The sequence below is a fragment of the Semicossyphus pulcher genome, unplaced genomic scaffold (assembly GCF_022749685.1).
Source record: "Semicossyphus pulcher isolate SPU_LCO1_2020_fin unplaced genomic scaffold, fSemPul1.0.p SCAF_1, whole genome shotgun sequence".
Taxonomy (NCBI): Eukaryota; Metazoa; Chordata; class Actinopteri; order Labriformes; family Labridae; genus Semicossyphus; species Semicossyphus pulcher.
The window spans coordinates 31786692-31814369 of record NW_027211603.1 but is presented as its reverse complement, the minus strand read 5'-3'; the positions used below and the strand labels follow the sequence as shown (position 1 = coordinate 31814369).

The following is a 27678-nucleotide window of genomic DNA, read 5'->3' as shown; positions in this document are numbered from 1 at the left end:
CCTGGAGGGAAGATAGATAGAGACAGACTGGATGGGGAGAAATTTGAACAGTGTATTGTTATATAGTAACCATTCATTCACATTATTGGAAAGCCACTTTATTTCAATGGCTTAGCAATGTCCGTGTAAGTGATTCACGGTGGTGTTGTGATGGATTTGATTGAGACCAGTTTGGAGCGGAGCAGACTACAGGCAAAAGAGAAGTAAGTGGAAGGAAATGAAAAAAGGAGAGAGAGAGTGATAGTGAGGCAGGCCAGGTCTTTAAACACTGACAGGAAGACGGACAGGAGATCGATGATGAGAGGATACAGTCTGATGACGTAAATTGGCACGAGGAAGAAGGCAGGAAATGAAAGACGACAGAGCAGAATGTAAAACAGAGAGACAAAGAGCTCAGTGACGGATGTGGGCGAACACTTCTGGACTGAAGCCACAGGTGGCTCGTAATGTGAACACAAACCGACTCTATTACAATACAAAAGTTTCAAAGAACTTCTGTCAGGAGTTTCTAAAGAAGAGTTTTGTCAAAATAAAGCTCTTCAGCTCTCCAAGGAAAGTGTAATAAAATGCTTTCAAGGCTGACAGCTCCTTAAAGAACAATTCCAGCCGTTTACTCTTAAGCTATTAAAAGCAGCCACTTTCATTTCCAACTCATTTGTGTTTTTAATTGTGCTCTTGTCTTGTTTAAAGCACATCGCAAGCATCAGCTGCAGTTTTTACAACAGTTCAAGCCAATGTTCAACAAGCGTGCAGGGAGAAATTTATTGTATGAGAGAAAGAGGAAGCACTTTCTCCTCCAGCAGCAGCAGCTTCAGCAGCAGCAGCAGCCAATAACCTAAAAGGAAATGCAGCCAAGAGACAGAGGATGGTGTGTTCAGTGAGGAGGCGTGCGTCTAACTCGATGTGGAGCGGAGAAGCTCTTGATCTCTGCCTCGTGGTGTTACTGAAGAAGCAAAAGATTGAGTTAAAGTGGCTTCTCCAAAATGTCAAATGTAACTTATTCTTGCACCTGTTAATACAGGAATAAAGCAGGTTCACTCAGCCAGAGCCATTGTGTCCTCAGTTTTTAGCTTTGCAAGCAACATGGCTCATTGTTTAGGGATTTACTATGTGTAAGTTTATTTCCCTAAGTTTCAATAAATAGTTTATTTTTGAATATTTTGTTATTGTTATTTAGTTTTCTTTTTTTCGTTTTTGCTAACATTTTCTTTCTTTCTTTTTTTCGCGCATGTTAAATATCTGCACAGGACTCCACTGCTGTTGATAAAAATCATCTTTTCTTGTGCCTGGCTACTCGGCCAACCCTCACAGTTTTAATCCAACATTGGAAATTTGTATTTGAAAATACTTTGAAAGATGTTTGGTGTAAGGCCAGCATAACAATACCAGCAGGAAAACTAATAGAATATTTTGTTTGATGAGCATTGAACAAAATGCTAAACATCAGAATGTTATTTTATAAAGCTAAAGTTAGTGTTTAGCTCAAAGCACGCCTTCACCCTCGCACGCCTTTATTGAAACACAATATATGATTGTTTGTATCGTATATGGTATAAAATATATGAAGTTACGGTTGAGTTCAGTTAATCAGCCTCCATCACTTTACAGTCGATGTTCTTTCAAACCGTTGATATCTAACTAGCAAACTAGTGAATGCTGGTGCATTCATCCCACTCAGACAGAATTCAGAAATGAAAAGAGAGCTGAAGATTAAACAGTGAAAACAGCAAAGATCCAGAAATGATGAGAAAAGGGATGAAAAAAAAAAGGATGAACACAAAGAATAAAGACCAAAGCAAAAGATGAGATGAATTATTGAAAAATCTCTCAGTCCCAACTCTCCGTCTCTCATATTCTGTTAGCCATCTTACAACTGCATCATCATGAGCTGGATCGGACACCGACCGGAGACGGGGAACAAGGAAGAGACACACAGAGAGACACACAGAGACACACACAGAGACAGACAGAGAGATGAGGGAAGTTGAATCAGAAAATAGGATTCACCAACTCGTCTGTTTCCTGCTTTCATCACATCATTCTCCACCCGTTTCCACTTGTCTGTTACTAGATACTGTGTAACATACAAACACACACTCATACACACACACAAGAAGTCATTGATGGGCACTAAGCATTGCTGTGATCTCTCAGTCAGTGATATCGATCTCCCCCAACTGGCACCCTCTCTCTCTGTCTGCCTCTGACACACTCCCACACACACTGACACACACACACACACACACACACACACACACACACACACACACACACTGACGCACACTGATCACAATGACAGAACAGTCTCATCCCGTCGCGCTGCTGGAGAACAACTGTCAAGCAGATAATTCGGTGACACATGTTTGTGTGTCTGCACGTATGACTGCATGTGTGTAAAGGGGTGATACTCCTACGTTGAGTTAAAACCCAAACACAGGCAATCAAACGCTCCCTCACTTCCTCTTTAATCTTTTCAATTTTCCTTTGCCGTTACACGAATGTATTACAGCAATTAACAGCCCCCTCCCCTCGCTCTGTGTCTCTTCCTCTACATTGAACACGACTGTATAGCAGTAATTAAGAGTGTGTTGTGTTACACACCACTGCTAATCCTGCGGAGCCAACTCAATCCACTGTGTTAGCAGATTACTGCTCACGGCATGGGCCCTTGTTATCGCACACACACACACACACACACACACACACACACACACACACACAGAAATACCGCAGGCTTCCCAAAATACACACACAATGAATTGTTTATGTGCTAAAGTGGGTCTGCTTCTTCTCTGACACCTTCAGGCATATACGGTGTCTGCAATTAGATTACCCTGACTGTGCAATTTAGGATGACAAGTGTTCCCTAAACCTGAGTGTGTTTGTAAGCCTCAGTTTGTTTGTTCACACTCATGTTTGTGTGCAGCTTCACAGAAGCCTCTGGCATTACCAGGGCCCATGTTTTTACTCTTTAAGGTTAAAGGTCTCATGTTTGATTTGACCTCTTTTTCTTTATCATAGGAAAAACATACAGTATGCTTAGGGTTAAACACAATGAGGTTTAACTTCATAATAATGTAATTTGTAATCATCCTTCCATTATCTATAGCGCCTATGCTGTTCAGGGTCGCAGGGGGGGCTGAATCCTATCCCAGCTGTCCTTGGGCGAGAGGCGGGGTACACCCTGGACTGATTGCCAGTCAACCACAGGGCTGACGCATAGAGACAGGCGACCTCTCACGGTCACATTCACACCTACAGGCAATCACCAATGAACCTAACGAGCATGTCTTTGGACTGTGGGAGGAAGCCGGAGTACCCCAAGGGAACCCACACATGCACCGGGAGAATATGTAAACTCCTCACAGAAAGGCCAACTTCATCCGAACCGGGGTTTGAACTACGAACCTTCTAGCTGTGAGGCGACAGCGCTAACCACTGCACCACCATGCAGCCCATGTCCAATCAATGCTGATGTAAAATCAAGATCAGTTGTGTCAATCAACTGTCAGCCTACATGTACCAGGATGCATTGCGGGTGAGGCCTCCCGCTCGCTCCACTGCCTCCCTTTGGCCGTATACGATGGCTTCTATAAATAAGGGTGAATATCCAGCCAGCCACAACACAGTAGAAAGTAACCTAACTAGTTTGTATAAAAGTGAACGTAGAGACTAAAAGTCCAAGCTGTAATGTAGTTTAGTAGTTATAAGATGGTGCCAGAAGAACTACGGAATATTCGGCTGCCCCAAAAACATCAGTGAAAGGGTCTTTTAACTCAGCATACCTCACTTGAATAGAAAGAAATAAGGTTGAAAATCTGCGAACAATCCCTTTAAGGTAAGGGAAGCATCGCGGTCTCGGCCAAGGGTTGGGGAAAAATGGTGGCCATGGTTTTAAAAACCTGTTGACTGTCAGTAGGAAACAGGAAGCAAATGCATTTTTGCCTTGTCATAATTCCTATGGCTGCTGGAGGGATTAGAACCTTAACATGCATTATTTTGGGGCATCACTGAAACTGCTGTTTATCTACAGAGCAAAGTAGACTCTTGTTTGGTACAGATACCTTTCGACACTTTTTGTTGCTCTGTGTTGGCATTTTAATCCATTGCAACTCCTTTATATCCACGCTAACAAAAGACCCTGTTCTCAAAGAAGCAGCAACCTCTCAACTTTATCAACACACACTGAAAGCCTTTCAAAGTTTATTTCTAAGGACGCATTTTAACAGGTGAACCTTTGAATAGTCCTTGGGCTTCCCGCTGACTAAAGTGCTTTACGGTTGATCACCTCTCAGTTACCTTCAGTTTATTGTCCTCTTTTCACATTACCTTTCCTCCTTCCTGGAGTAATGCACGTCAGAGTGTGTGCTAAGAGAAAGTACAGTATACATGTATTTTTCCATGCCTGTGTTTTGTTGACACGAAAATGTGTGAGAGAGCATGGCCTCACTGAAACGGAGTGAGCAGGTTTACTCTTAGTTAAACAAATTGAGATAGCACTCAGACAGCATTGAGCTATAGACCAGTTTACAGTGCTTCAACCAAGGCTGTAATAAAACACCCTGAGAACCAAAGTGTTAATATGAGAGGTATTAAACTAAAGTGTTATTCAGTTTATCATGAAATATATATATGTTTAAGAACATGTTGCATGGCAAACTCTCTAGTTGCACTTTTGTGTTTTGCAATGTAGTCAACACTTTATGATTTAAAAAGGCATACAGGCTTATTTTGGTAATTTAAAGCAAGTAGTGTGACTGTGCACATTGCCAGACAATATTGTTCAATATCAGCATTTTACAATCTTATATTGTCTCAACAGCTAGAGGGTTCCTGGTTCGAGTCCAGGCTCTGATGAAGAGTTTGCATGTTCTCCCTGTGCATGCATGGGTTCCCTCCAGGTAGAGGTCTTCACGGGTCTACCGGAACCCGAGGACCCAACATTCAACATTATGTGTAATACCCGAGTGGATCGGGGAAGACTCGCTGTGATTAGAAAGGGTTCATGATAAAAGAGTTGTGTGTGTCTGTGTGTGTATTCTAACGTGCAACAATGTGTCATTCACATGAGAACGTGGGGGAAATAAAGTGGAAAACAACATAAGAATGAGTTGAGTGATGTGTCACGTGACTGCAGGTTCAGAGAAAAGTTGTAATGATGGATACCTTTGTCGCTGATGTGGACAAAAAAGCAAAAAGGAAATAAATACAATGAGGTAAAACCTTGTTTATGCAAATTGGTGACAAAGACGAGAAGAAAGTAAGCGCAGGCGGGGTTGGGTCTGACATAACTCAATTTAGGTCCCAGCTTTCAAATAATAGACGGGTCCGGTTCGGTTCCGGGTTGCACAATTACACGTCTCTTAGGGTTTGGTAATCTGGCTTCCTCCCACAGACCAAAGACATACTCGTTAGGTTCACTGATGACTCTAGTTGTCTGTCCATGTGTCAGCCCTGTGGTTGACTGGCGATCAGTCCAGGGTGTACCCCGCCTCTCGTCCAATGGATGTTGTCTCAACGACATTTATGAATGGAATGAAGTAAGGGAAAGATATGATGGTATGGTTCATAAAGAGGTGAAGGTTTATGGTCTTTGACCTCTACACTTTTACTTTCTGCTCTACAACAATGAAGCACTTCTGTCTGCGTTGGCATTAGGTGTCCAAAAATGGACACAATCCCTAGAATACTAAAAGGCTGGCTATTTTCCTGCTCTTTTCACTCCTTTTCAATTACTTTTCAGCATGGCGCTATGCCAGCTTTGTGGTGGAGAAAATACCCAGAGGTGATTGTCCTTTTGGCCCAGAAACAGTTCAGTGATTTTAAACGAAGAGCCACGCAGGATTAGCAGCAGAGCACAGGCACAGATTAGCTGCAGAGGGAGTAGGAGTGAGTTTGGGAGCCGACATCTCTACAATCACTTCTGTTCTGGATGGAAATTACACAAGGACAGTGTGTATTTAGTTAGAAAGAAGAAAACAGTTCTCATGTAATATTCATCAGCGTCTTATAGCACTGAAGAATATATATGAACCAAAATAATGACAGCAAAAGCAATGCTCCTCCAGTTTTGGTTTTTCACCCCTGAACCTGAAGTGACACATTCACACGTCTTTCAATCTCTGACACCAAAATGACACCGTGCAGCTACAGATACTTTCACCCTTTCTAGTAACTGTCCTCCCACTAAGGTGCACTCAATCTCACAGTGAGTGACCAAAGACACCAAAATGGGAGCTGACAGGAAAAGTAAAACCTGTGAACAGGGGACAAATAGGTTCTTTCCCTCTCTGTGCTTTACTCAGCGCATGGCACGGCTCTGTGCGGAAGAAGTGACTTGAGAGGAGACGGATGTTTGTTGCCTCAGAACTTCCTCTCCTAATTATTCTATTCATCCTGCTCCTGTCCCATTTAAGACTGACTCTTTGTTAGAATCAACCTTGGATTATTTGTGAATTAAATGATTTACAAAATGAGTAGCCTAGCCTGACCTGAGGTTAACAAAAATACATAGGAACACAGTTAGACAGACAAAGACAGGAAAACAGGAAAAGCATTTAAATTCCAGTCAGTTTTCAAATTAAAACATGATGCAGACCAAAGACTTTTTAAAAGAAGTGGATATAGCCTCGTGTTTCAAAGTCAAAGCAGGGGGCGACTCCGCTTGTTGCAAAAATAAGTCTGAATGTATGAAACCCCTGAGAGGAAGATTTTGTAAACGGTCCAAATTTAGACTAAAATACACATTAACACAGGGTATACTTCTGAATGCTAAGGGCCCAACCTGGAGGCCTTACAAACAGGGTTGAAACTTGGAATTCACTAAAGGCTTTTGCGCCCGCGAAACCTGTGCAAATGACACAATAAGACTCATTCTCCAAGCACACACAGAGGGTTGAATGCAACACAAAGTGCGCTGCAGAGCAAACAGCGTCTCTGTGCTCCGGTTCTGTTTGCGCGTATTTAAATGAGCCATCATGCAAACACTTGGGGCAAATTTGACCCCTTTTTATGCAAATGAGCCTCGTGGTAAAAAGCACCTGATTCACAAACAGTGACAATAATTTCACAGAGTGAAAATATTACCGTCTGCAGAGAGAGCAGTGTTATAAGGGCTGTCACGCTCTGAGTTTACACTCTTTTCACACCTTTTGTGTGAGCAAAAATGTATTTGTCTGTAAAAACAATCTGTCAACAATATATAGTCATTATTATTATATTATGTGTGCCCTGGCACACAGGCACACAGACGGTCTGGAGCCGTTACGCATGATGGGGATTATTATATGCTGTTGTGCGCTCCTGCGTTTCAGTGAAACTGGTAAACACTTGTTGAGTCTGGACTTTACAATAAACTGTAAAAGAGCGGCCCCCTCCTCTCCCTGCTCATTGTGGAGTTGAGATCCGTCAGTGAGTGTGCGCTCAGCTGATGGCTGAGAGCGCAGCACCGTGCAGCAGAGCGTGGAGGTGCAGACAGCTCCTCTCCACAATCAGACACAAAACAAGAGCAAACTGAACAGATCTGTGAAACTTTATGTGTGTGTTTGCGCTTGAATATCATCAGTGCAATTTGCTTTATGTATCCAACCTGTCGTCCAAATATGGTCGCTTCTGGTTAGAAAAAAACAGGACCAAACTTAAGAGGGGTTTGTGAATCATTGGGTAACGTCACAGAGGCTCAGTCCTTTTCTTCTTCTCTCTATGTTGCAAACAAAAAACTGTATATGTTGATTGTACTCTACATCAACATATAATAACTAAGATGGCCCAATAAATCACAAGTTAATCGTTTTCACGACATGAGAATTCGCAATAAACAGCCTAAAGGTAATCGTTATCGCAATATTGAATTTAATCGCACATCATAGCCCATGGTGAAAGCACAAGACACAAGGAGAAATGACATTATCATACACTAAAACCCTCTGTGTGTGTTTGAAGGCTGGTGGAGCATAGCAGCGTCACAGTCGCTACGTCACAGAGACCAGCCTGGTGGAATCCCTGCGCTCCACTGCATGCATCCTCTCTACCGCTGTAATACTGTGAGAGCTCATCAGCTCTGACCTTTACATATTTCCTATTGTTTGCTTGTATTGTTGCTGTTGTAGCAGCAGAAGCCCCCCTGAAACCCCCACCGGAGGAGAATGTCAGCTAAATTTATGAAATGTAAATCAAGCGTGCTCCTGCAGAAGCAGCGCTTACAGAGGTCTCATTTAACTGATTTGCTGCTGCACTCTCCCCGGCGTGTTGGAGCTGTTTCGCGCTGACGGATGATCTGACAAACAACGTCGTACATGATGCCAACTCCACAATCTGCAGAGGCCGCTGTACTGGAGTGGATAGATAAGAGATCAGGCACTTGTAGGACATAATTGTGTGTGTGTGAGAGAGAGAGAGTGAGTGAGTGAGAGAGAGAGTGGCCTCCAATCTTTGATTCCCAACTTGTCTGTCTGTGATCAGATGAACTGTCTTGCTTTGGTTCAGACAGGAAATCAATGGCAGAGAAGCAGACCAATCACTGCTGCTGTCCGGTGGCCCATACAAATGTCCCGAGTGTCCATTTTTTACACTCATATCTTTATAAAAACCTCTTTCTCTATTTTATAAATGAGACTTTTTGTTGTTGTCTCTTTTTGTATACATATGTGTATTTTGCACTTTTATATATCAACATGTCTATCCTTTAATGCATTGTTGTGTGTCTGTATGAATGTGTGTGTGTTTGTTTGAGCAATGGTGTGTGGAAAGGCGTTAGAAGACATATTCAGACAGCATCTATTGATCTGTTTGACAGTCTCCTCATGTCTTTAACATGCCGCGGGATTGCACAATCACTCACATTGATAGCATGAGCCACGGCGAGAAGAGGAGAGAGGGAAAGAAATGAGTCTGCCTTGATAGAAAAAAAAAAACTGACGCTGAAAGAATAAGTGAAGAAAAGGTGAATAACGTGGGCATATATCAGCTACTGTGGTAAAATGTAATGGGGTGGGAAGAACGGGGAGGGGAAGGGATCGGTGAAAAACGGGAATGTGATAGAAAAAAAACAGCCGGTGTGGACGGTGGGAGAGATAGACAGTAAAGAATTGAGGAGGGTTTGAAAAGTATACAAAAGGGAAAAAAAGGAGATAGAAGACGTGAAGGAAACACTTAAATCATGTCGTACATTGAGGGGAAAAAGGGAGAGCTGCTTAAAAGTGAACAAGTCTTTGTGACAGACAAAAAAAAGGGATAGAGAGCGGTAACAAGGAGGCAGACGAGGAAATAGAGCTCTCCTGTGTGCTCAGCATATTAGAGGAGGTGCTGCGAGGTTGCGCTTCACACACACACACACACACACACACACACATACACTGCCACATACTCGTTTGATCCAAACACGCGTGTACTGACCCTCCCACACACACTCACAATTACAGACACACACACACACGCAGACATTAATTGATCCCGCTGCAGCAAAAGCAGGCAGAAAGGCAAGACACGAGGAAGCTACCCTGTGGCCTCTACCCACACACACATAAAGAAGCTACCCATATTACAACATCATACACGTCAATTTAGGGAGCAGCTGCAGAGGTAACAGGACTGAACCATGGTGGGGGATGTTCACAGAGGAGTAGGAGGCATGGAAGAAAGAGGTTATCAATGTACTAACACCCAGTTCCTTTCTTGGTATGAATGCTTCTGAGTGAGCACTGCAGGCTCCTGGATAGACTCCCAAACTCTCTGTGAGGTTCGTCACATGCTCTTTAAATTCTTAGTGATTTTACTAAAATAAAAATCCACACAGGTGATGCAACTGCCAAAGGCTGTTCATCTCCCAGTCGGTTTGAAGTAATTATTTTGAACCCTCGAGCTATTTTCTCCTCAGCTGAATGTGTTTGGATAAATAGAGTCCTGAACAGTCCAAGACTTTGTTGACAACATTGTCAGACAGGTAGGGAAAAGGCTTCGGTCATTTGTCTTTCTTTATAAATGAAGGCTCACTTTATGCATTAAAACCTTTGTGCGAATCCCATAGACTGTAAAAATAATGGACGAAGCCACCATGACGTCACCCATTGGTTCCTCGACTGCGTACATGAAGCCTCAAGTTCTGGATTTGGCAAAAGTGACCATATTGGAAGAGCAAGGGGCCAAGATATCTATAGACTGTGCCTGCATGTGGCTAATTCATTAGCTGGTGAATAAGTTAGTTGTAATAATCACAAAGATTATCATTTTAATAAATGTCTGTTAAGTCACTATCTATCGCCGAATAAGGAAAGACAATGGTGATTGGCCCACTGATGAAAGCCTTTGCATTTGCAGTATTACAGACTGAGTGTCTGTGGCGATGTTTTCCATCACCCAGCAGTGGTTGGTCTGCCAGAGAGGGTAGGCGGAGCTAAGCGGCTGCTTTTCCGGTATCTGCAAGTGCTGCGAGTAAACAGTAATTTCCTATGGCTGAACAAACAAAGAAAAGATCGATGACTACAGATACAACTTCAAAAATAAGTGAAAATCCAAAGAAAAAGAAACAAACTTGACGTTCAGATGAAGCAAACAGTCTAAAAAGGAAAGCGACCGTCAGCCAGGAAAATCAAGAGTTACAACCGGAGCCAACCGTGGACGTCACACATGCAACACTGTCTGGATATCTGGGAAGTGTGCTCCCGCAATTACTGTTTATCGACATAGGTGCCGCCAAAGAGAACGAAACTGAGATCTTTGAGATTATTACTTTAAATTTGTGTTTCTCACAGAATGATATTCTCTTTGGGGTGGTGACTGACTGCAGTTGTTTGTTTATAAAGAAGTAGTGGACTCGTAACGGGTAACTTAAAATATCCGGTCATCTCATCACAGTCCGCAGCAATCTCTCTGGGGAAAAGCCAACAACTCCTGACTCCTGCACTGCCCAACGAATAAATACATGTTTAATAAACACTGAACAGGCTAACAAGCCAGGCATGGCGAGCACAGTATACCTGCTACTTAGTGCAAAAATATATTAATACAATAATACTAAAACTTAACTCAGGAAAAGCTGGAGCACATCTTGTTCTTGCACAGCAGATAGCTCCATAAATCACAAAGAGAAACGGATTTTTGCATGAAGAAGTCCCCAAAAGTCTCCAAAAAGGCTGCAGTTTTTTGCACTTCTGCATTGGCTTCATTTTTCAGCCGAGGTTGCCGCTTGGTGAATCCTGCCAAGCAGATGCACTTCCCCTAATCAGTATCAGAGTAAACAGGTGATAGTTTGACAGTGGTTTGACTTTCAGGGAATCTGAGGGAAAACAAAAGCAGCAGTGAACACACTCTGCCGTACTTTGTTCAAGTGCAATTAAACCTGTTATTTCAACTGCTTCCTCAAGTACCCCTTATCACACCTGAGGTGATGTTACACAGTTATATCTTTGGGGCAGATTTTGAAACATAAAAATACTGCAATTTTTTGCAGGAAATATCTGATCACTGGAAGCAATTAGTGACTAGAGAGTGAGCTTGTCTGGCAGGTTTTAATCAACCAATCAAAGACGTATCTGCCAGCAGCCCATACTTTTTATGAAGCAGTCAGATGGTGCCAATTGGTAAAAGAAGACAGAAGTATTCACAAATGAAATATGAGAAGCAACCACAGGTGATTTGCTCAAAACGATGAAGCCAAAGGAGCATTATCTGTTATTCTTTATGTTTCAACTGTTGAATTTGTCATGTCTGATTCCCCGTTGATTTCTTTTGTTATTCTCACTGCCAGTGTTGGCAAATCCTGCTTGTACATTGGGGATTGTACCGCGAACACTATGCCTGTAAAATGTGAAAAAATCAAAAGCAATCCATTATCAAAATAATGGCAACTGAACATCTTGATAAGAACATGTGACAATAATTAATGGGGGCATTTTCAGTTGTTTCATTTCCTTTTGATTGTGTTCAGAGTCACTGTTTCCCGTACCGAGGCTTTATCTTTCAATTAACAAAACGTAGCCGGATACAAATCAGTGTTTGTGTTATTTCTTTCTTGTGGGCCTACCACCATCAAGGTTTGTTTTTCATCACCTGAAAAAGACTTCCACTGTGAAATAAAAAAACAAAAGTTGACTTTCACACAGATCTGCACTCATTCACCTTTCAATTTAATTCCACACTTCAGGTTGAAGCAGTCATTAATCCATAAAACCTTGACAGGCTGTGATATATTAAAATTAATCTACCAGATTCTCAAATCACTGAAGTATTATACAAGCGCTCCGTCTGTAAACAGAGGAATAAAGCCTGCCCAGATTGGTTCTTACCCAACATCCATTTTACAGTAGCATTTACGAGCTTTAAGCCAGAGTCCATTACAGCAACCTGCTATTTTCTGCACTTTACGTTAAGCTGTGGAGGTGAAATGTATAATTACTGCAAACACAGTCAATTAAATCGCCAGCTTCACCTTTAGAGGTGCTGAGCGTCAGAGATGTTCTTGAATTAATACTTAAAGCTTTAAATTGATACTTAGAAGTAATTGTTTAAAATGAGTTTAAATGTGACGACGTGGAGGGGAGAAAAGAGACAGACGCTCGGGGAGCTACATCACAATGTGGATTTAGTATTAATACCTGCAGGCACAAGACTCTTACATCCATCTCACTGATTTACATTTATAATAGTGACATTTTAGTAATAAGATGAAGGTCGCTGTGATCAAACACTAAAGTTTAAACTGTGCAATAATATTAAAATATGTTGATTATGAAATGGCAACATAGATGATGATGCTGGTGGTAAAACATGTGAACGCTGGACCGTAACTCAGCGGCACGCGCCTGGCATAAAAGGAGCAGAGGTGGAATTGTAAAACAGTCCCAATTCCATTAAAAAGCTAAGCACAAAGCTAAAAACCCAATTTATTGCTCAGAAATTGAAATTGATCTTGGCACAAAATGTTGCTGCGAACTACAATGAATTATTCATAATGAGTTTTTGGAAGACGCAACTATGGAAATGGTCTCACACATTAGTAAGGGAACCAGAATCACAGGTATCTCTGTCCAGCTTTATCTGTCCTCCAATGGACGTGAATTAATAATGAAGTCATTAATATGGTAGATTTGCACAACTGTCTGTCACGAGATGATGAGATAATGGAGGCACATATACTCTACCAGCAGTCATTTACAGCTTATTCACATATTAAAGCACTGTTTGACAGATTCCAATAATCAATGATTTCAATATGACAGGTGTTTTTCAGTCATTATTAATAATTTAACATTCAGTAGGGTTAAGGCCATGTGGTGCGCTTGTCTAGCTGCTGTTGTTTGTTGCATCTATTTTAATTGAACAGCCCAAACCCACCATATGCTCCTTTAATTTTCAAACAGCAGACCTGTGCCTGAGAACAGGCCATTTTTCCTCGACCTCTGGTACATCTACACTGTGAGGCTGCCAGCGCTGCATGCCGTTGCACACCAGCCTCCTGGGCTTTGGTTATGGAAATCAATTTGTGCTTCTTCCTCACCTTTCCCAGCCTTGATCATTGCTACACTCTGTACTGAAGCCAGCTAACTAACCTGTTCACCTGTTGTCTTCTTATTGGTTTCCAGTATCGGTTTCAAAGCGGACCCTGGCTGTGGCCTGAATTCCTGTTCATCAAATAATCAGGCTGCAATGAGACAGTGTTTTCCCCAAATGTACAGTAGCCAGAACCTGGTTATTGATGCATCAGTTAAAGGACAGCTCCTAACTCGGTGCATAAGTCTGCTCATGTGACTGGTTTATCTGTAAAAGGAGCAGATTTAACATTTAAACATTTTTTTTTGCATTAAATGTGAGAGGAACGAAATTCCCCCTCTGTGAATGAAAGACACATAAAAAGCAGAAGCTCTATGATACTAACAACGCAGGTATGCTCAGTTAGGGATACTTTAACTGTGGTGACATGGGTTCATTTCAGGATTATTATGATATGATAATGTCATGAATCATGAATATGATATGATTATGATAATATGTTAGGTATTTTAGCTCTTGGGATAGCAACAAGACTGCAATACTGATATATGAAGCGGCTGTGGCTCAGAGAGTCGGTCGCCCTCCAATTGGAAAGTTGACGGTTCAAAGCCCGGCTCCTCCTACATGCCGAACCTATAGTTGACTAGAAAGACACTATAGACATACATACATGTATCATTTATCTGAACAACCAGTGGAAGGGCTTCCAGGAAGGTTTGGTCTTTGGTCTCCAGAGTTCATATCTATACCCTGAGCTTGTCAACGAGCATTATCATTAGGTCAAAAATATGAAGGAAAGATGCATAAAAAGACAAAACTGATAAGATTACCATAACTAATAAAATTACCATAAGCATTATCTGTGCACATTGTTAAATGATCATTTGCAAATATTTGCATGCTAAAGTAGGTCTGAAAACTTCAGCATCTTGTTAAGACTCCACTTCACTTCAGCTGAAGTTGTTTTACTCGAGGCCTTTTAAACTCAGGGTGGAAGGAGATCATCTTCACAGTTGAGACAATCCAGTTTGAAGAAAGCCAGCAGTTTGTTTGATACCTGACAGCTGCGTTTTTTCTATAGACTTTAGAATGTGTCTTTTGTTTGAGCAGCAGAAGGTCCTTAAAATGAAAAGCAGTCATTTTAGGAGGTAATTTTGAAAAGGTAAGAAATTGAAATGGCTGCTGACGTACCCAGTTGCTCATATGACATTCAACGATGGGAAAGCTTTTAGAGTTTCATTTGAACAGTGATGGATTGCAGGTCAGGGCTGAATCAGGGTACAAGCCTGTCTTGAATCATTTTCAAGCTCGGAGAAGGTTGGCAGCCTGTCCTGGCCTCTGCAGTACATTTTGGATGTGGATGCAAATCTACCAAACTGGTGTGTGATCAGGAAGAAAGCACTTTTCTTCCAGAACAAACGATGCAAAAGCTTTACATGTTCATGGCTATGACAGGTGGTGGAAGGAGTGAAAAGTCTATTAAAAAATCACTTCCATCCTGTTTAACTTCTGTAAAGCAAAACAGAGGCAGAGTACACAGTACAAAGCTATAAAGCAAGAGCACAAACAGCGTCATGGTGGTGTAAAAAGACTAAAAATTCCTTTGGTAGGATTACCAAATATATTTCCAATATGATCAGACATAAATATTACATTTGTTTCAAAACACCTTTAAGTTAACAAGAGTTAAAGATTAGCAAAGGCTAAAACTCTGTAACAAATACACTGATCAGCCATAACATTATGACCACTGACAGGTAAAGTGAATAACATTGATTATTTCGTTACAATGGCACCTGTCAGTGGGTGGGATATGTCAGGCAGCAGGTGAACATTTTGTCCTTGAAGTTGATGTGTTGGAAGCAGCAAAAATGTGAGTGACTTTGACAAGGGTCAAATTGTGATGGCTAGATGACTGGGTCAGAGCATCTCCAGAACTGCAGCTCTTGTGGGGTGTTCCCAGTCTGCAGTGGTCAGTACCAAAAGTGGTATCGGTGAACCAGCAACAGGTTCATGGGCAGCCAAGGCTCATTGATGCGTTTGAGGAGCGAAGGCTGGCCCGTGTGGTCTGATCCAACAGAAGAGCTACTGCAGCTCAAACTGCTGTAAGAGTTGATGCTGGTTCTGATAGAAAGGTGTCAGAACACAAAGAGCATCGTTGCTTGTTGTGCATGGGGCTGAGTAGCTGCAGACCGGTCAGGGTGCCCATGCTGACCCCTGTCCACCGCTGAAAACTTCTACAATGGGCATGTGAGCATCAGAACTGGACCATGGCGCAACGGAAGAAGGTGGCCTGGTCTGATGAATCATGTTTTCTTTTACATCATGTGGATGGTCGGATGCGTGTGTGTCGACATGGCAGCAGGATGCACTGTGGGAAGACGACAAGCTGGCGGAGGCAGTGTGATGCTTTGGGCAATGTTCTGTTAGGAAACCTTGGGTCCCGCCATTCATGTGGGTGTTACTTTGACACGAACCACCTAGCTAAACATTGTAGCAGACCAAGTCCACCCCTTCATTGAAACAGTTTTACTAATGGCAGTGGCCTCTTTCAGCACAATAATGTGCCCTGCCACACTGCAAAAATGGTTCAGGAATGATTTGAGGAAAATGACCAGTTCAAGGTGTTGACTTGGCCTTCAAATTTCCCTAGTCTAGTGGAGTCCATGCCTCAACAAGTAAGGGCTCTTTTGGCTGCTGGTCCTACACAATACTAGGCAGGTGGTCATAATGTTGTGGCTGATCGATGTATGCTTCATTATTGGAACTATGATTAATTGAATCTTTCCTATCAAATAAAACAAAAATATTCAGCTTCAACTGACACTTATTCAGAACTTAAACCTGTACTAACACTGTCACTTCCCTTTGTCACTTACACCCGACTGTACTTTTTATGTTATTCATGAAATAAACTGAATTCTTTCAACTTCAACCACAGTTTGAATGACAAACCATCACTTCTACGTCCTTCTGTTGTTCAACCTCTTTTTCTTTGTTACCCACTTTTACTTACAAACTTATATTTTTTAAAACCGTAAGACCTCTTTTCTTGTAGACATTTCCAAGGTCTATTCACATTTCTTTTAGTACCCGTTCTTCTTAACAAACTCTTAACTGAGCTTTTGTATATATCATTTACTGGAACCAAAGTGAGAGCAACAGCGTTTTCCGTTTGTCTGTTCTCACATCAGATGAAACAGTAACCCTCCATCAGCCATTCAACTGAGCCAGTAGAACCCAGCAACACCACATTCAGAGTATCTCAAGCTGAGATTTGGGATTTCTACAAACAGCGGTTGGCAAAAACGTTGGCGAAAGACTTGAAGGAACCGCTCTGAATGTGAGCTAATGAAATCTCGAACTGAGTTTCTCTGCCGGCTCTGAACCAACTAACAGAGGCGCCAAAAGTGAAGCGGATAAAAAGAGCAATCGGAAATGCCTCTGGATGCTAAATAATTGCAAAGATGGCAGGGTGCAGACTTTTAAGTTTTGATGTGTCTTAATGAAGCATTTACACAAAAACTGTTAAAACACAACAACAGGAATTCCTGGGCAATGAACAGTGAAAGTGTGCTGTAAGATGAAGTTTAGCAGGATGAAACTCTGGATGAGCTGAACTTAGTGTGACATGTTATGTTAGATAGAAAACGAAGGAAGTGGAATCAGTTTGTCTACAACTGGTTTGTGTGCAGGGTTAATGTGGGTAACCATGCATGTGTACTCATAGTGTCGTCATATACATGTGTGCATAGAGGCTATTTATGCTCTCAGAAGGATGATGCATACTCTGTTACATCCTGATAAACAAAAGATGAGTAACATATGTAGCTACCAGGCTTCTCTCAGTGCCATCTGTCTGCATAGGGAATGCTAATTTGGCAACTCGGAACTCTCAATCAAGCTAATGTTATAGTTTGTGTGTGTGTGTTTGAGATGTCAAATAAGTGGATGTAATGCATCACTATTTCTACATTCATGTGTGAGCGTTTGGTTTGTGAGTGGCAGGGATCTGTGTGAGATCAACTGACAGTTGTCCTGATTAACGCCAGCTGTTACTTTTCATTAATCAGTATCCAATACAAGCTAGAACACGCATGCACACACATTCTGCACACGCATACACACACATGCATGCACACATACAAACACACAGCAGCTCACTGAATTCACTGAAAACCAGAGCAAGGGACCACACACATTTGCCTCTAAGTTCCTAGAAATGGGAGTCTTGTGAGCGAACGGCTGGTTGATTTCCTGGAATTCATTTTTCACCTGTCACTAAATTGATGATGCGCATCCATAAATCATAAATGTTCTGGAGTCATTTAAATATATATTCAGATGATAAAACTGTCTTTTATTTATAACTCTGAACGCACCCTTGACTTGTACAGTGTTTTGCTTTTAGAATAAGCACAGTCTTACCAAATAATTATTATAGTGACTTTGAAACTGGTCTAATAGACACAGATCCCAGCCCGTTCTCACTGCCCTTCTCATTAAGTACAGCAGCTTTGTCAGGGTCCCAATGCGTCAAAATACTGTGTGATGCTGTATAGGCACCCCTCTGCTGTCAGTTCTGTTCTGTTTGGGCTGTTGGTCGTTCAGGAGACATGGGGTTTGATTCAAATGTTAAGCAAATAATACATTTTGATGACCTACTTTTAGTTACATCATACTGTGTATGGTGCCTTAGATACATTATGCACTTAAGGTACAAAACTCAGTTACTTGAAGAGATAATCTCGAAGATTTTCATTGAAATAAATGTCTGTTAAGTTACTATTTATGTCCGAATGAGGTAACACAATGGTGACTGAGCCTATGGCCCACTGATAAAAGCCTTTGCATTTGCAGTATTACAGACTGGGTGTCTGTGGCAACATTCGCAAAAATCACAAGCAGCACCCAGTTAGTGACACGGACAAAGAAAAGATCGATGACTACAGAAGAAGAAACAAATTGACGCTCAGATGAAGGCAAACAGTGTAAAAAGGAAAGCAACCGTCAGCGAGGAAAATCAAGAGTTACAACCGTAACAGAGGGAGCCAACCGCAGACGTCTGGTTAAATTGGGAAGTGTACTCCTGAAATGATCATTTATCACAATTAGAGGCGCCAAAGAGAAAGTAGTTTAAAGCCTGTTAAATCTGTTACTGTCTTGCAACGTTAAACACATTGCAATAATGTATGTATACCTTACGTGTCATCAGCAAAATTTGTGAAAGTAATCACAATATTTAACATAATTTTGTTGTACCAAAAGGTTACCCCAAGTTTCTTAAATGAGTCATATCTGGCTCTTTAGACCACAAACTACATGCAGTAGGTAACTTGTTAAGTAGGTGACAACAGAGAGTGCACATGCACTGTTAACAGTTCTGGTATAGCACAAAGGATTCTCTTTCACATATCACTGAACAAACACGTCTTTAGGCTTGGCATGAGAGCAACAGGAAATGATTAGAAAAAAAAATGCCTCCACCCCTCTTACACTTCAAACATCTCTGCACTGATGGTGGCACAGCAGTGACTGATGCTGCAGTCTGGCAGCTCAAGCTGAATTTGAAAATACACTTCACATGAGTCTGTGTAAGCGATGTGTAACACATCTCTGACTGAAGCTAAAAAGTGTCAGATGGCTGTGTATTAATACTGCAGCTATTTCCAATTTGGAGCGACTCTGACAAACACCATTTGTTATATTAACACAACTTGGTTCATCGGCCAATTTAACCGACTCTCAGCGGCTCACATGGTAGACAACATGTTCCACTACTACAATGATGTCTCTTTCAATATCCTACTCAAAGAAATATATATTTTTTTTTTACATTTTTCAGTTTGTTTCATTTTCACAAAAGAGACCAAACTTTATTATACCTTAACGATACATTTTGTCTACACATACAAGCCAGCTTACAAGGACTTGTAAGTAAGCTAGACCACAAAGCTTATCAGACATTCAATTCCAACTTCACAGTTGTCAGGAGAAATCTGGATGAGACGCAAGAGAGCAATGGAAAATCTTTGTGGCAGGAGACCCGTTGAGTACGTGCCACTTTGTTCCTCCCATCTGAGTATTTACTTAAAACAAAGTACATTACTAATACATCCTGATATGACTATTCAATTTGGAAAAAGGTAAAACGGATTTCAAGAGTCTCTTGTGTATGTGATGTAGTGGTAATGGCAGGATATACGACTTTAAGGACAGGAGACGGTTATACCTGAAAGGAGACATAAGAATAGAATAAGATGTGCAGGCTGCTCTCATTCTGTGGTTGTTCTTATACCAACAGAAAGTCATGCACAATTAGCCATTAAATTGTGAGCCACTAAGACCAACTGATCCAGCTTTCAAGCAGGTTGGAGGTGGTCAGGTGAGGCAGTAAAGACGTATGGAACAAAATTCGGGCCTGGCAATTTTTATCTGGACCTCCCCATTTTTCTCCAACATACACAGCGCAATGTCGAAGGGGGGGTTGATAATGGATGATCCAACTGGAGGGAGAGACAGATGATCCATTACATGACGGAAAAGATGAAAACACAAGCCAAATGGTACCTTAAGACAGACGCTTAAGGTATTCCTGAAACATATATTCAGGTTACTTTGTAATACTCGCTAAAGGGTACCATGAAATGTGCACTGAGGGTACCTTGAAACAGAGATACAAGGGTATCTTAAACTTCAACTTATGGGTACCTTAAACTATACGCTAATGAGTAGGCTACCTTGAAAGAGGCGGTTAAGGGTACCTTTCAACAGATGCTAAAAGTTACCTTGAAACAGATCCTTCAAAGACTCTAACCTGTGGGTAAGAAAAACAGTGCTTAGCTTTTCAAAGAGATTATACAACCTGCTGATAAATGACAACAAATTGCAGTGGCGTGGCTTTCCAAGAGGGGAAGCTCTGAAGGAGGACTTGTGTGAGACTAACTAAATTAATCATTCCACTAATTTACCAAATGAATCAATTAATTAATCAGTGCACCAACAGGAGTCACTGCAGTCAAAGAAGTGTCATACTGGCTGTTTTAGAGGGGGAGGAAGAGCCTTTGGGAAAATTAATGTTGCTTTTTTTAGGTGTTGGCACATTATTAAACGACTTGTGTTTGACATAAGGTGCTTGGTGTGCATAAAAAGAAAAAGGATTAGGTTTAGAAAGTGAGGAAAGAAAGCTCTCTAGATGAGATAAAGAGCATCTGCACATTAAAAAGACTTTGGCAAAGACGACAGAAAAGAAAAAGGTGTGCCACATTTCTTGTGACCACAGTAAAGCTTGTTTTTGGGACAGGGCATTGACTTTTTACCCTCATCCTAACTATCCCTATTCCATGTCCAACTCTAAAACTGCCCCAAATGAGAGCTGAGTCCCCAATGTGAGTGACACAACCAGACACACACAACTAGACAATGCTCCTTAAGCTCAGCAGCAAACACACTCAAAGGCAGACAAGAAGAAGTGATCTTAGAGCCCAATACAAAACACCACTAGCCTCTCTCTCTCCCTCACGCACAGACGTCCATCCTTCGAAGAATCATGTCAGAAGCTCTCTCTCTCTCTGGCTGTGTTAAACTGTGCCTCCACTCAGACTTAAATCTCTGGAGTGGGAGTAAAAATACAAGCGGGAAAGTAAGAGAGTGAGAGAGAGAGGGAGGGAGAGCGCGACAGAGAGACAGACAGAGAGAATGAGATGGGATTACAGGGATAATGCGAGCAGATGGAGGGAGGTCGGGGCTCCATCAGGACTCTCCACTCCAAACGGATTAAAAGACTTCAACCGAGCCACCGACAACCAAACGGATGCTGCGCTCCTCACGCCTGAGACACCGAGCTGAGCCGAGCCCCCCCCCACTGCCACCCGTGGCTAAGCCCGGAAATGAAAACTCCCATCCTTCAACATGATGCAGTAAAGAGTCAGGTCATGGGAATATATTTCAACCCCCCCCCCATCAACTTCATAAAGGTTAGGCTTTTTTTTTTTTTTTTAACCCATCCATTTAGATATCGTTTTGGCTGATCCTCCTCTTGAAAATTGGTATTAACATGAATGCTGTTAGAGCAAAACACATCAGCATTCAGATATAGATGCACCCAAGGCACAGCAAAGATTCAATCACAGAAACAGAGGGATTCACATAAGTAATAATATGTAATGTGTCTCTAATCTCCAAATACAATAAGCCATTTTACACTTAATATAAAACTCATCCTTATTGTATCTGGCTGGATTAAGCTGGATTACACATACTAAAGCACTTTCTATGCACTAAACTTTCTTCTCATAAAAATGCAAACGACAATTTTCACAGTCTCTCATGTTTAGTATAACATCTTTTAAAATTGACAATAAACCCTCACTTTGTTTTGTTCCTCCTCCACCAATATCCTGGCAATTCATTCTTGACAGGAACGTTATTTGAGCTGTCTCCTGTGTGTTTGATTTCCGTTAATTTGAAAGAGAAATGTAACACCGCAGTCTGTCAGAAGAGATTAAATTAGTTTCACTTTTGACAGAGTACAGGGGAAAAACAGCTTCCACAGACACATTTAATTGACTGGTGGAGTTTGTTATACTTGCTTAAATTAAAAAAAAGTTTGGTGAATTTAAGATGCAGAAAGTCCCAACTGAAAGCTTCCTTGAATTCGACCAGCAGCTTTGAACGTAAATTACATCTCGAGGATCTTTTGGAGGACACTGCAACAGTGACATTTACCATTGAAATGTATGGCTCTCTGTCACTATTGATGCGTTTAGAGGGCAGTGATTGTGACAAATAACCGGCATCGCTTTAGGAGTAAATTAGCGTTGTGTGCCAAGAGCCGGCTCAGCTACTTTTCTGCATCAGGATAGTTCACATTACCAAGACCAATAGGTCGAATTGATTGGGTCACTCTTCCAGTCAAATGCTGTTAACTGGGCTTAATGGAACAAGGTGTAGAACGGCGTACTTCCAGTCATGAAAGAAGTTACCAGAGCCAGGAACTTGTGCGTTTGGGAGCCAAGGGGGGGCTGGGTTATTTAAAGCAGGTGTTATGGTTGCAACTAACACTACAAAATATATTTACGACACTAAAACAAGAATTATCCAGGGAATATAATTCAAATGCGTGTAACAAAATGTAAAACTGAGACAGTAAAAATCATCAAATCAAATGCATTCGAAAAATAAATTACAACCACCAGGAACAATTAAAATCCAAATCATAGTTACCAAACCATCTGTTGATTTAACAAATAGTGAGTAAAAACTATACAGTATAGCTAGTTCCTCTACCGTTACTATAGATACAGCAAGACAGAGTTCTTGCTAGTTAGCAGTTGCCAGCCAGCCGAAGCTAATGTTAGCCTGAGGCACACAGCACATGGCAGAAGTAGATTAGGGGAGACCGGGGGCAAGCCATGACAAAACCTCATATACTAACTAGCAACATTTGATCAAAGTTTAAATTCGCAGTCATCTAAACTTTAGACAGCAGAAGAAAAAAATACTGTACGACCAAAAAGTAACATTCATACCTTAAAAATCATTTTTTTGTTAAATATTTCTGCTGTGGTGAAGTGATCCTGCTCCTTTTTAGTATAAGCAGAGAAAGGATCCGACTGAGTGTGTGCAGAAAGTTTCTTATTGGAGGAATTAAGTGTGTGACAATTGCCCCCTGTTACAATTGCCCCTGGTCTCCCCTACTTGTAAGATGTTAACTTACAATGTTAATGCAGCTCCTTCAGACAGCCCTCTTTATCCTCCATGTTTGCCATTACAATGTCCTCCACCATGTTAGCAATTAGCTTCATGGAATTTGCATCATCCACTTTCCCTCCTGTTTTTTAAGGTAAAAGTAAAGAGGTCCCAAACAACCAATACGGTTTATTTCATTTTAATGCTTGAATCAATTTAAAATATAAAATGACCCCTACATTAAAAAAAGCTAAGACTTACTTTATTCATCTTATCTGGAATAGACCTCCAGTTATAAGGCAAGATAAGCAGAAAACGTCAGCGTCATCATCACTCGAGCGTCATTTCGGAAAATAGAATGAAATGATTGTCAGTTCGGTTTTTGTAACACATAAGCAAGCCAGTTAAATGTCGCTTTGCCCCTCCCTCCCGCGACCATTAAGATGGCAAGTCTCCGACTTTTCGAGAGGACACATATTTTCACTGTATTCTAGTCCCCAGTGCTCAGTGTCACAGTCAATTAGCCCAGTGTATCATTCCTTCAAAAATGCATATAAATGTAACAGTGGCTGCACGTTCCCTCCCTCTCGGTGTCCCTGCTCGCGCTCTGCTCTATCCGCAGGTGATAATTAACCTGTTGGTGCAGTGTCCGTCGCGCGCCGCGCTTGTCCCCTGACATTCCAGCATCTGTTGCTGCTGGCAGCGGCAGCAGACACATTCGCTTTGCCCTAATTTATCCCAGCACATGAATCATCATCAACACTGATGAATGTCACTCAGTTTAACCTCTATTGTAAACACCGCGCACTCTGATACAGCTTACACCCAGACTCCCCCCCCCCCGGGCGAGCCTGATATCTTTTCTCATCTTCATAAATGTGAGGCCGCCTGGGAGCTTTGACTGCGTAAACTGAGTTAGCAAGGTCCCTAAGTGGTTAGCACTCACTCGAGGTGGCACTTACAACAGCCACAGGATTCAGGAGAACCACCACAGCTGACAGCGTGTTGGTTTTCACCTTTTCGTGTGCTTCCTCTCACATCAAATTGCTGCTAAATAGAATAGTTTAAGGCTTTACAAACAATGCTCGTGCACGGACTCATTTCACCCCAGAGGTTAATAAAACAATTATCTTAATCTCAATATTTTATCCAGAATACAAAACTATTGTCAAACTAGTGTAACTTGATGATCCAGAGAACGTTTATATATATATATATATATATATATATTGTTATCAAGCTGTCAAACTCCGCTTGCAAAGTACTAAATGTAAATAGGTATGACTTAAAAAAAAGTTTCCCTGCATGGACAATATCAATAGAACAGAAGTAAGTTTAAGCTCTTTGTAAAGATACTTTCCCTCTTCGAGCGTATTTATGCACGAATGCAAAAGTTAATTCCACAAAGAAATGCAAAGAAGTCTTCCTCATAAGATTTAAGACAAATAATATCAACACATCACAAAACATGACTCGCGGTGCACGCACACGAGACAAAAATGTGCGCTCAAACCTTAATGTTCATTGCTGCGTCTCTCTCTCTCTCTCCTCCTCACACACTCTTTCACACAAACTGACACACCGGCTTTCGAACTCTCACACGTGCGCTCTCGCTGTCTCTCTCACCTCTCTTATCCTGAACTTTGACAGTGATCTCCAGCAGCGCCTCAGTCTCTCGGTCCAGTCTCCGTGATATGACTATATCCCCGCTGTCCCGGCTCACGCTGACCGGGGAGCTCTCCTCGTCGGGCTCCACGAGCTCAAAAGCCGCAGACTGAAACCTGACCGGGTTCAGGTTCAGCACCACTGAACCGATCCCTGCATCCTCGGACACGTTGATCAAAACGGGGCTGTCTGGTTCCAGGACGGACCTGGACTTTCGCTCGTGTACTTTAATTTGCGATGTAGGTTTCCGTTTCCCCGATTGCGGGTTTGTCACGGGCCACTGCCGTGGATTAATCTCAACAGCTATGCTTTGGCTCGTGCGAGGTGGCCACCCACGGTCCCGGGCAAACACTTCAAACTTAATCGGTTCGTCCAGACCGAGGATGGAGTCCACCAGGAGGATTTCTCCGGTTTTGGGCACCGCGTAGAAACTCCCGTTTTTGGGCAGCGCGAAGTAGATGAGCTCCGCGTTCTTGCCGCTGTCATCGTCCCGCGCGCTGACCGTGTAGATGGCCGTGCGCAGCGCAGTGGCATCGTCCAGGCTCAGTTTCACTTCAGCACCGGGGAAGGTGGGCTTGTGGTCATTGGTGTCCAGGACGTCCACCTTGATGGACGCCACCTCAGCAACCACCGGAGACTCCTCTTCCACATCCCGGGAGAGTCCCGCGCATTGCCCGCAACACAAACCAAGACCCAGAGTGTATTCAGCCCGCTCCTCCCGGTCCAGAACCCCATAAGTCTTCAACAAAACATGCCCCCGGTTGTGGTGCGCAAATACACGAAAATTCTCGCTCCCATCTCCAAGGAGTTTAAAGTGTGCTGCCACTGATCCGGATTCCCCGGGACCGCACAGCCTGATAGAGTTCAACCGCTTTAACGGGACGCTCAATCCGTTGACCCGCGAGCCTGGAGACGAGTTCTCAAAAACATGCCCGTGAAAGAACGGCACCTGCTCCACGGTCCTGTTCCCAAAAGCGCACGAAACCATAAAGGGTAAAAACGCGACCCAAATCATGACTGGGTATCTCATTAACTCCACTGCTCTAAAGCGCTCGTGCCACTCCAAAATCCATGGTTGCAGTCCATCCTTGGGGATATTTCTCCTCTTTCCCGTTATGATCCAAAACTTCCATGAAATTGTAACGCAGAGATTTGATGCCACAGCACTTCATATCGGTACAGGAGAACTTTGTCTGTGTTTGCGTTGTGCGTCCTCCTGCTCTCCTGCTCTCCTGCTCTCCTCTGTGTGCTGTCTCACCAGCAGAGCGTCTGCCTGTGCGCGTCCCAGGAAAAAAAAATGCTTCTTACAGCTCGAGTGCGCGCTTACCTCCGTTCCCTTCCTCGCCCTCTTTTGCGTGCGTTGTTTTCGAGCGATCTCACACTTAATCCATCTTGCGTTTCAGTTGCTGCAAACCATGTACAGCCGGCTTTGCTTTGACATGGATGAGAGCTGTTATTATAAGGAAATCAGTTCTCTTTTCCACTCAAATGCACTAGGGAGACGGGGTTCATCACGAGGATATCATACAGACCCGACTGTTTTACGCATGCTTTGCCAAAGCATCCAGCGTAATGCATCTGTTACAGAGTGATGCAGCGGGAACCGAGTCTCTCATCGGAAATGAACTTCTCAGCAGAGGGGCTGTGAGTCGAACAAACTCGTGCTCGTGCGCGCGCTCACACACCCACGCTGCCACAGCCAACAACGCGCGTGTGTGTGACTCTGTTTGTGTGTGTCAAGGCAATCCTCGGGGAAACAAGTCGACCTCCCTTCTCCCTGTGATCAATGTCCAGTCTTGCACGTCCAGATTCATCACTCCTCTTTCCAATAACACGTCAGGCTATTGGATTAAAATAATGTAAAAATCGATCATCTTAAAACGCCTCCAGGGGGGAGAGAGAAAACAAATGCTTGTAGCTGAAGGTTGGAACTCAGAACAGCTCCAGAGCTGTCTTTACGTCACAGAGAAGGGCCCTATTTGAACATGTTCATCATCCACTGTGTTTTATTTTGGACCTTTTGGTCTCCAGAAGTCTGTGAAAGTCACAGCAGGTCACCAGCAAAGTAAACAACATTTCAGATTTAATATAACAGATATTCATTTTAATATATCAGCTTTCACTTTCATATCTCCCACCTGCAAGTCGACAGAATTCAATATGAAATCGACAAGACCCAAAATCTTTATTTGCATCCCTGCTAATAAATCAGAGAGTGTTTGTGGATCCAAAGCATGCTGCATGTTCATTAACTCATCCAAAGCAATGTTTGAACTCCTACTCACTGATACACTGAAACCTGCACAGTTTTCAAGTTTAGAAATCAGCAGCACAAGTTTTGGGTTCTACACTGAAACTATGTTCATATATTTAGTCAAAGTTGTGTTTTGTGTGGGAGGGGATTTCCAACTGTGTTTAATAACATTTAAAATCAGTGTGTGCAGGTTTTCAGCAATGAATAAAACAGTTTAATGTCAAGGGATACATACAGTTAAAAAATAGGATGTCCAATAATGTACCTCAGAGAAGGATATGGTAGATAAAGCCATTAGCTTGACTTAAAACTTCATCATTATATTATATATTAAGACCTCAGGCAACTATGCAATGCGTCTGTACCAAACAAATGACTATAAATGAGTATAAATGTTGTATAATGCAGCTTGTGGGCTTGGCTGAATGTAATGTTTTTCCCCACTTGAAACACATGAAACCCGCAGGAGAGCTGTAATGATTTTACTTGTTTCAGACTGCTTCACCTGCACACACAAATTCACTTTGAATGGTGGAAAATGCTGATCATGTTGGAATCATATCACTACTAATTAGTGTTTATCT

General features: G+C 42.2%; 1 protein-coding gene across 1 annotated transcript in view; it reads right to left on the bottom strand.

Annotated features, from left to right (window-relative positions):
* LOC138589795 (neural-cadherin) overlaps positions 1–25870 on the bottom strand; it is a 334506-nt gene extending 308636 nt beyond the window's left edge. The window contains exon 1 of the mRNA XM_069660252.1: positions 24802–25870. Within this exon, the coding sequence (XP_069516353.1) occupies positions 24802–25870 (1069 nt within the window). The remainder of the gene's footprint in view (positions 1–24801) is intronic.
* Between the last annotated feature and the right edge of the window lie 1808 nt (positions 25871–27678).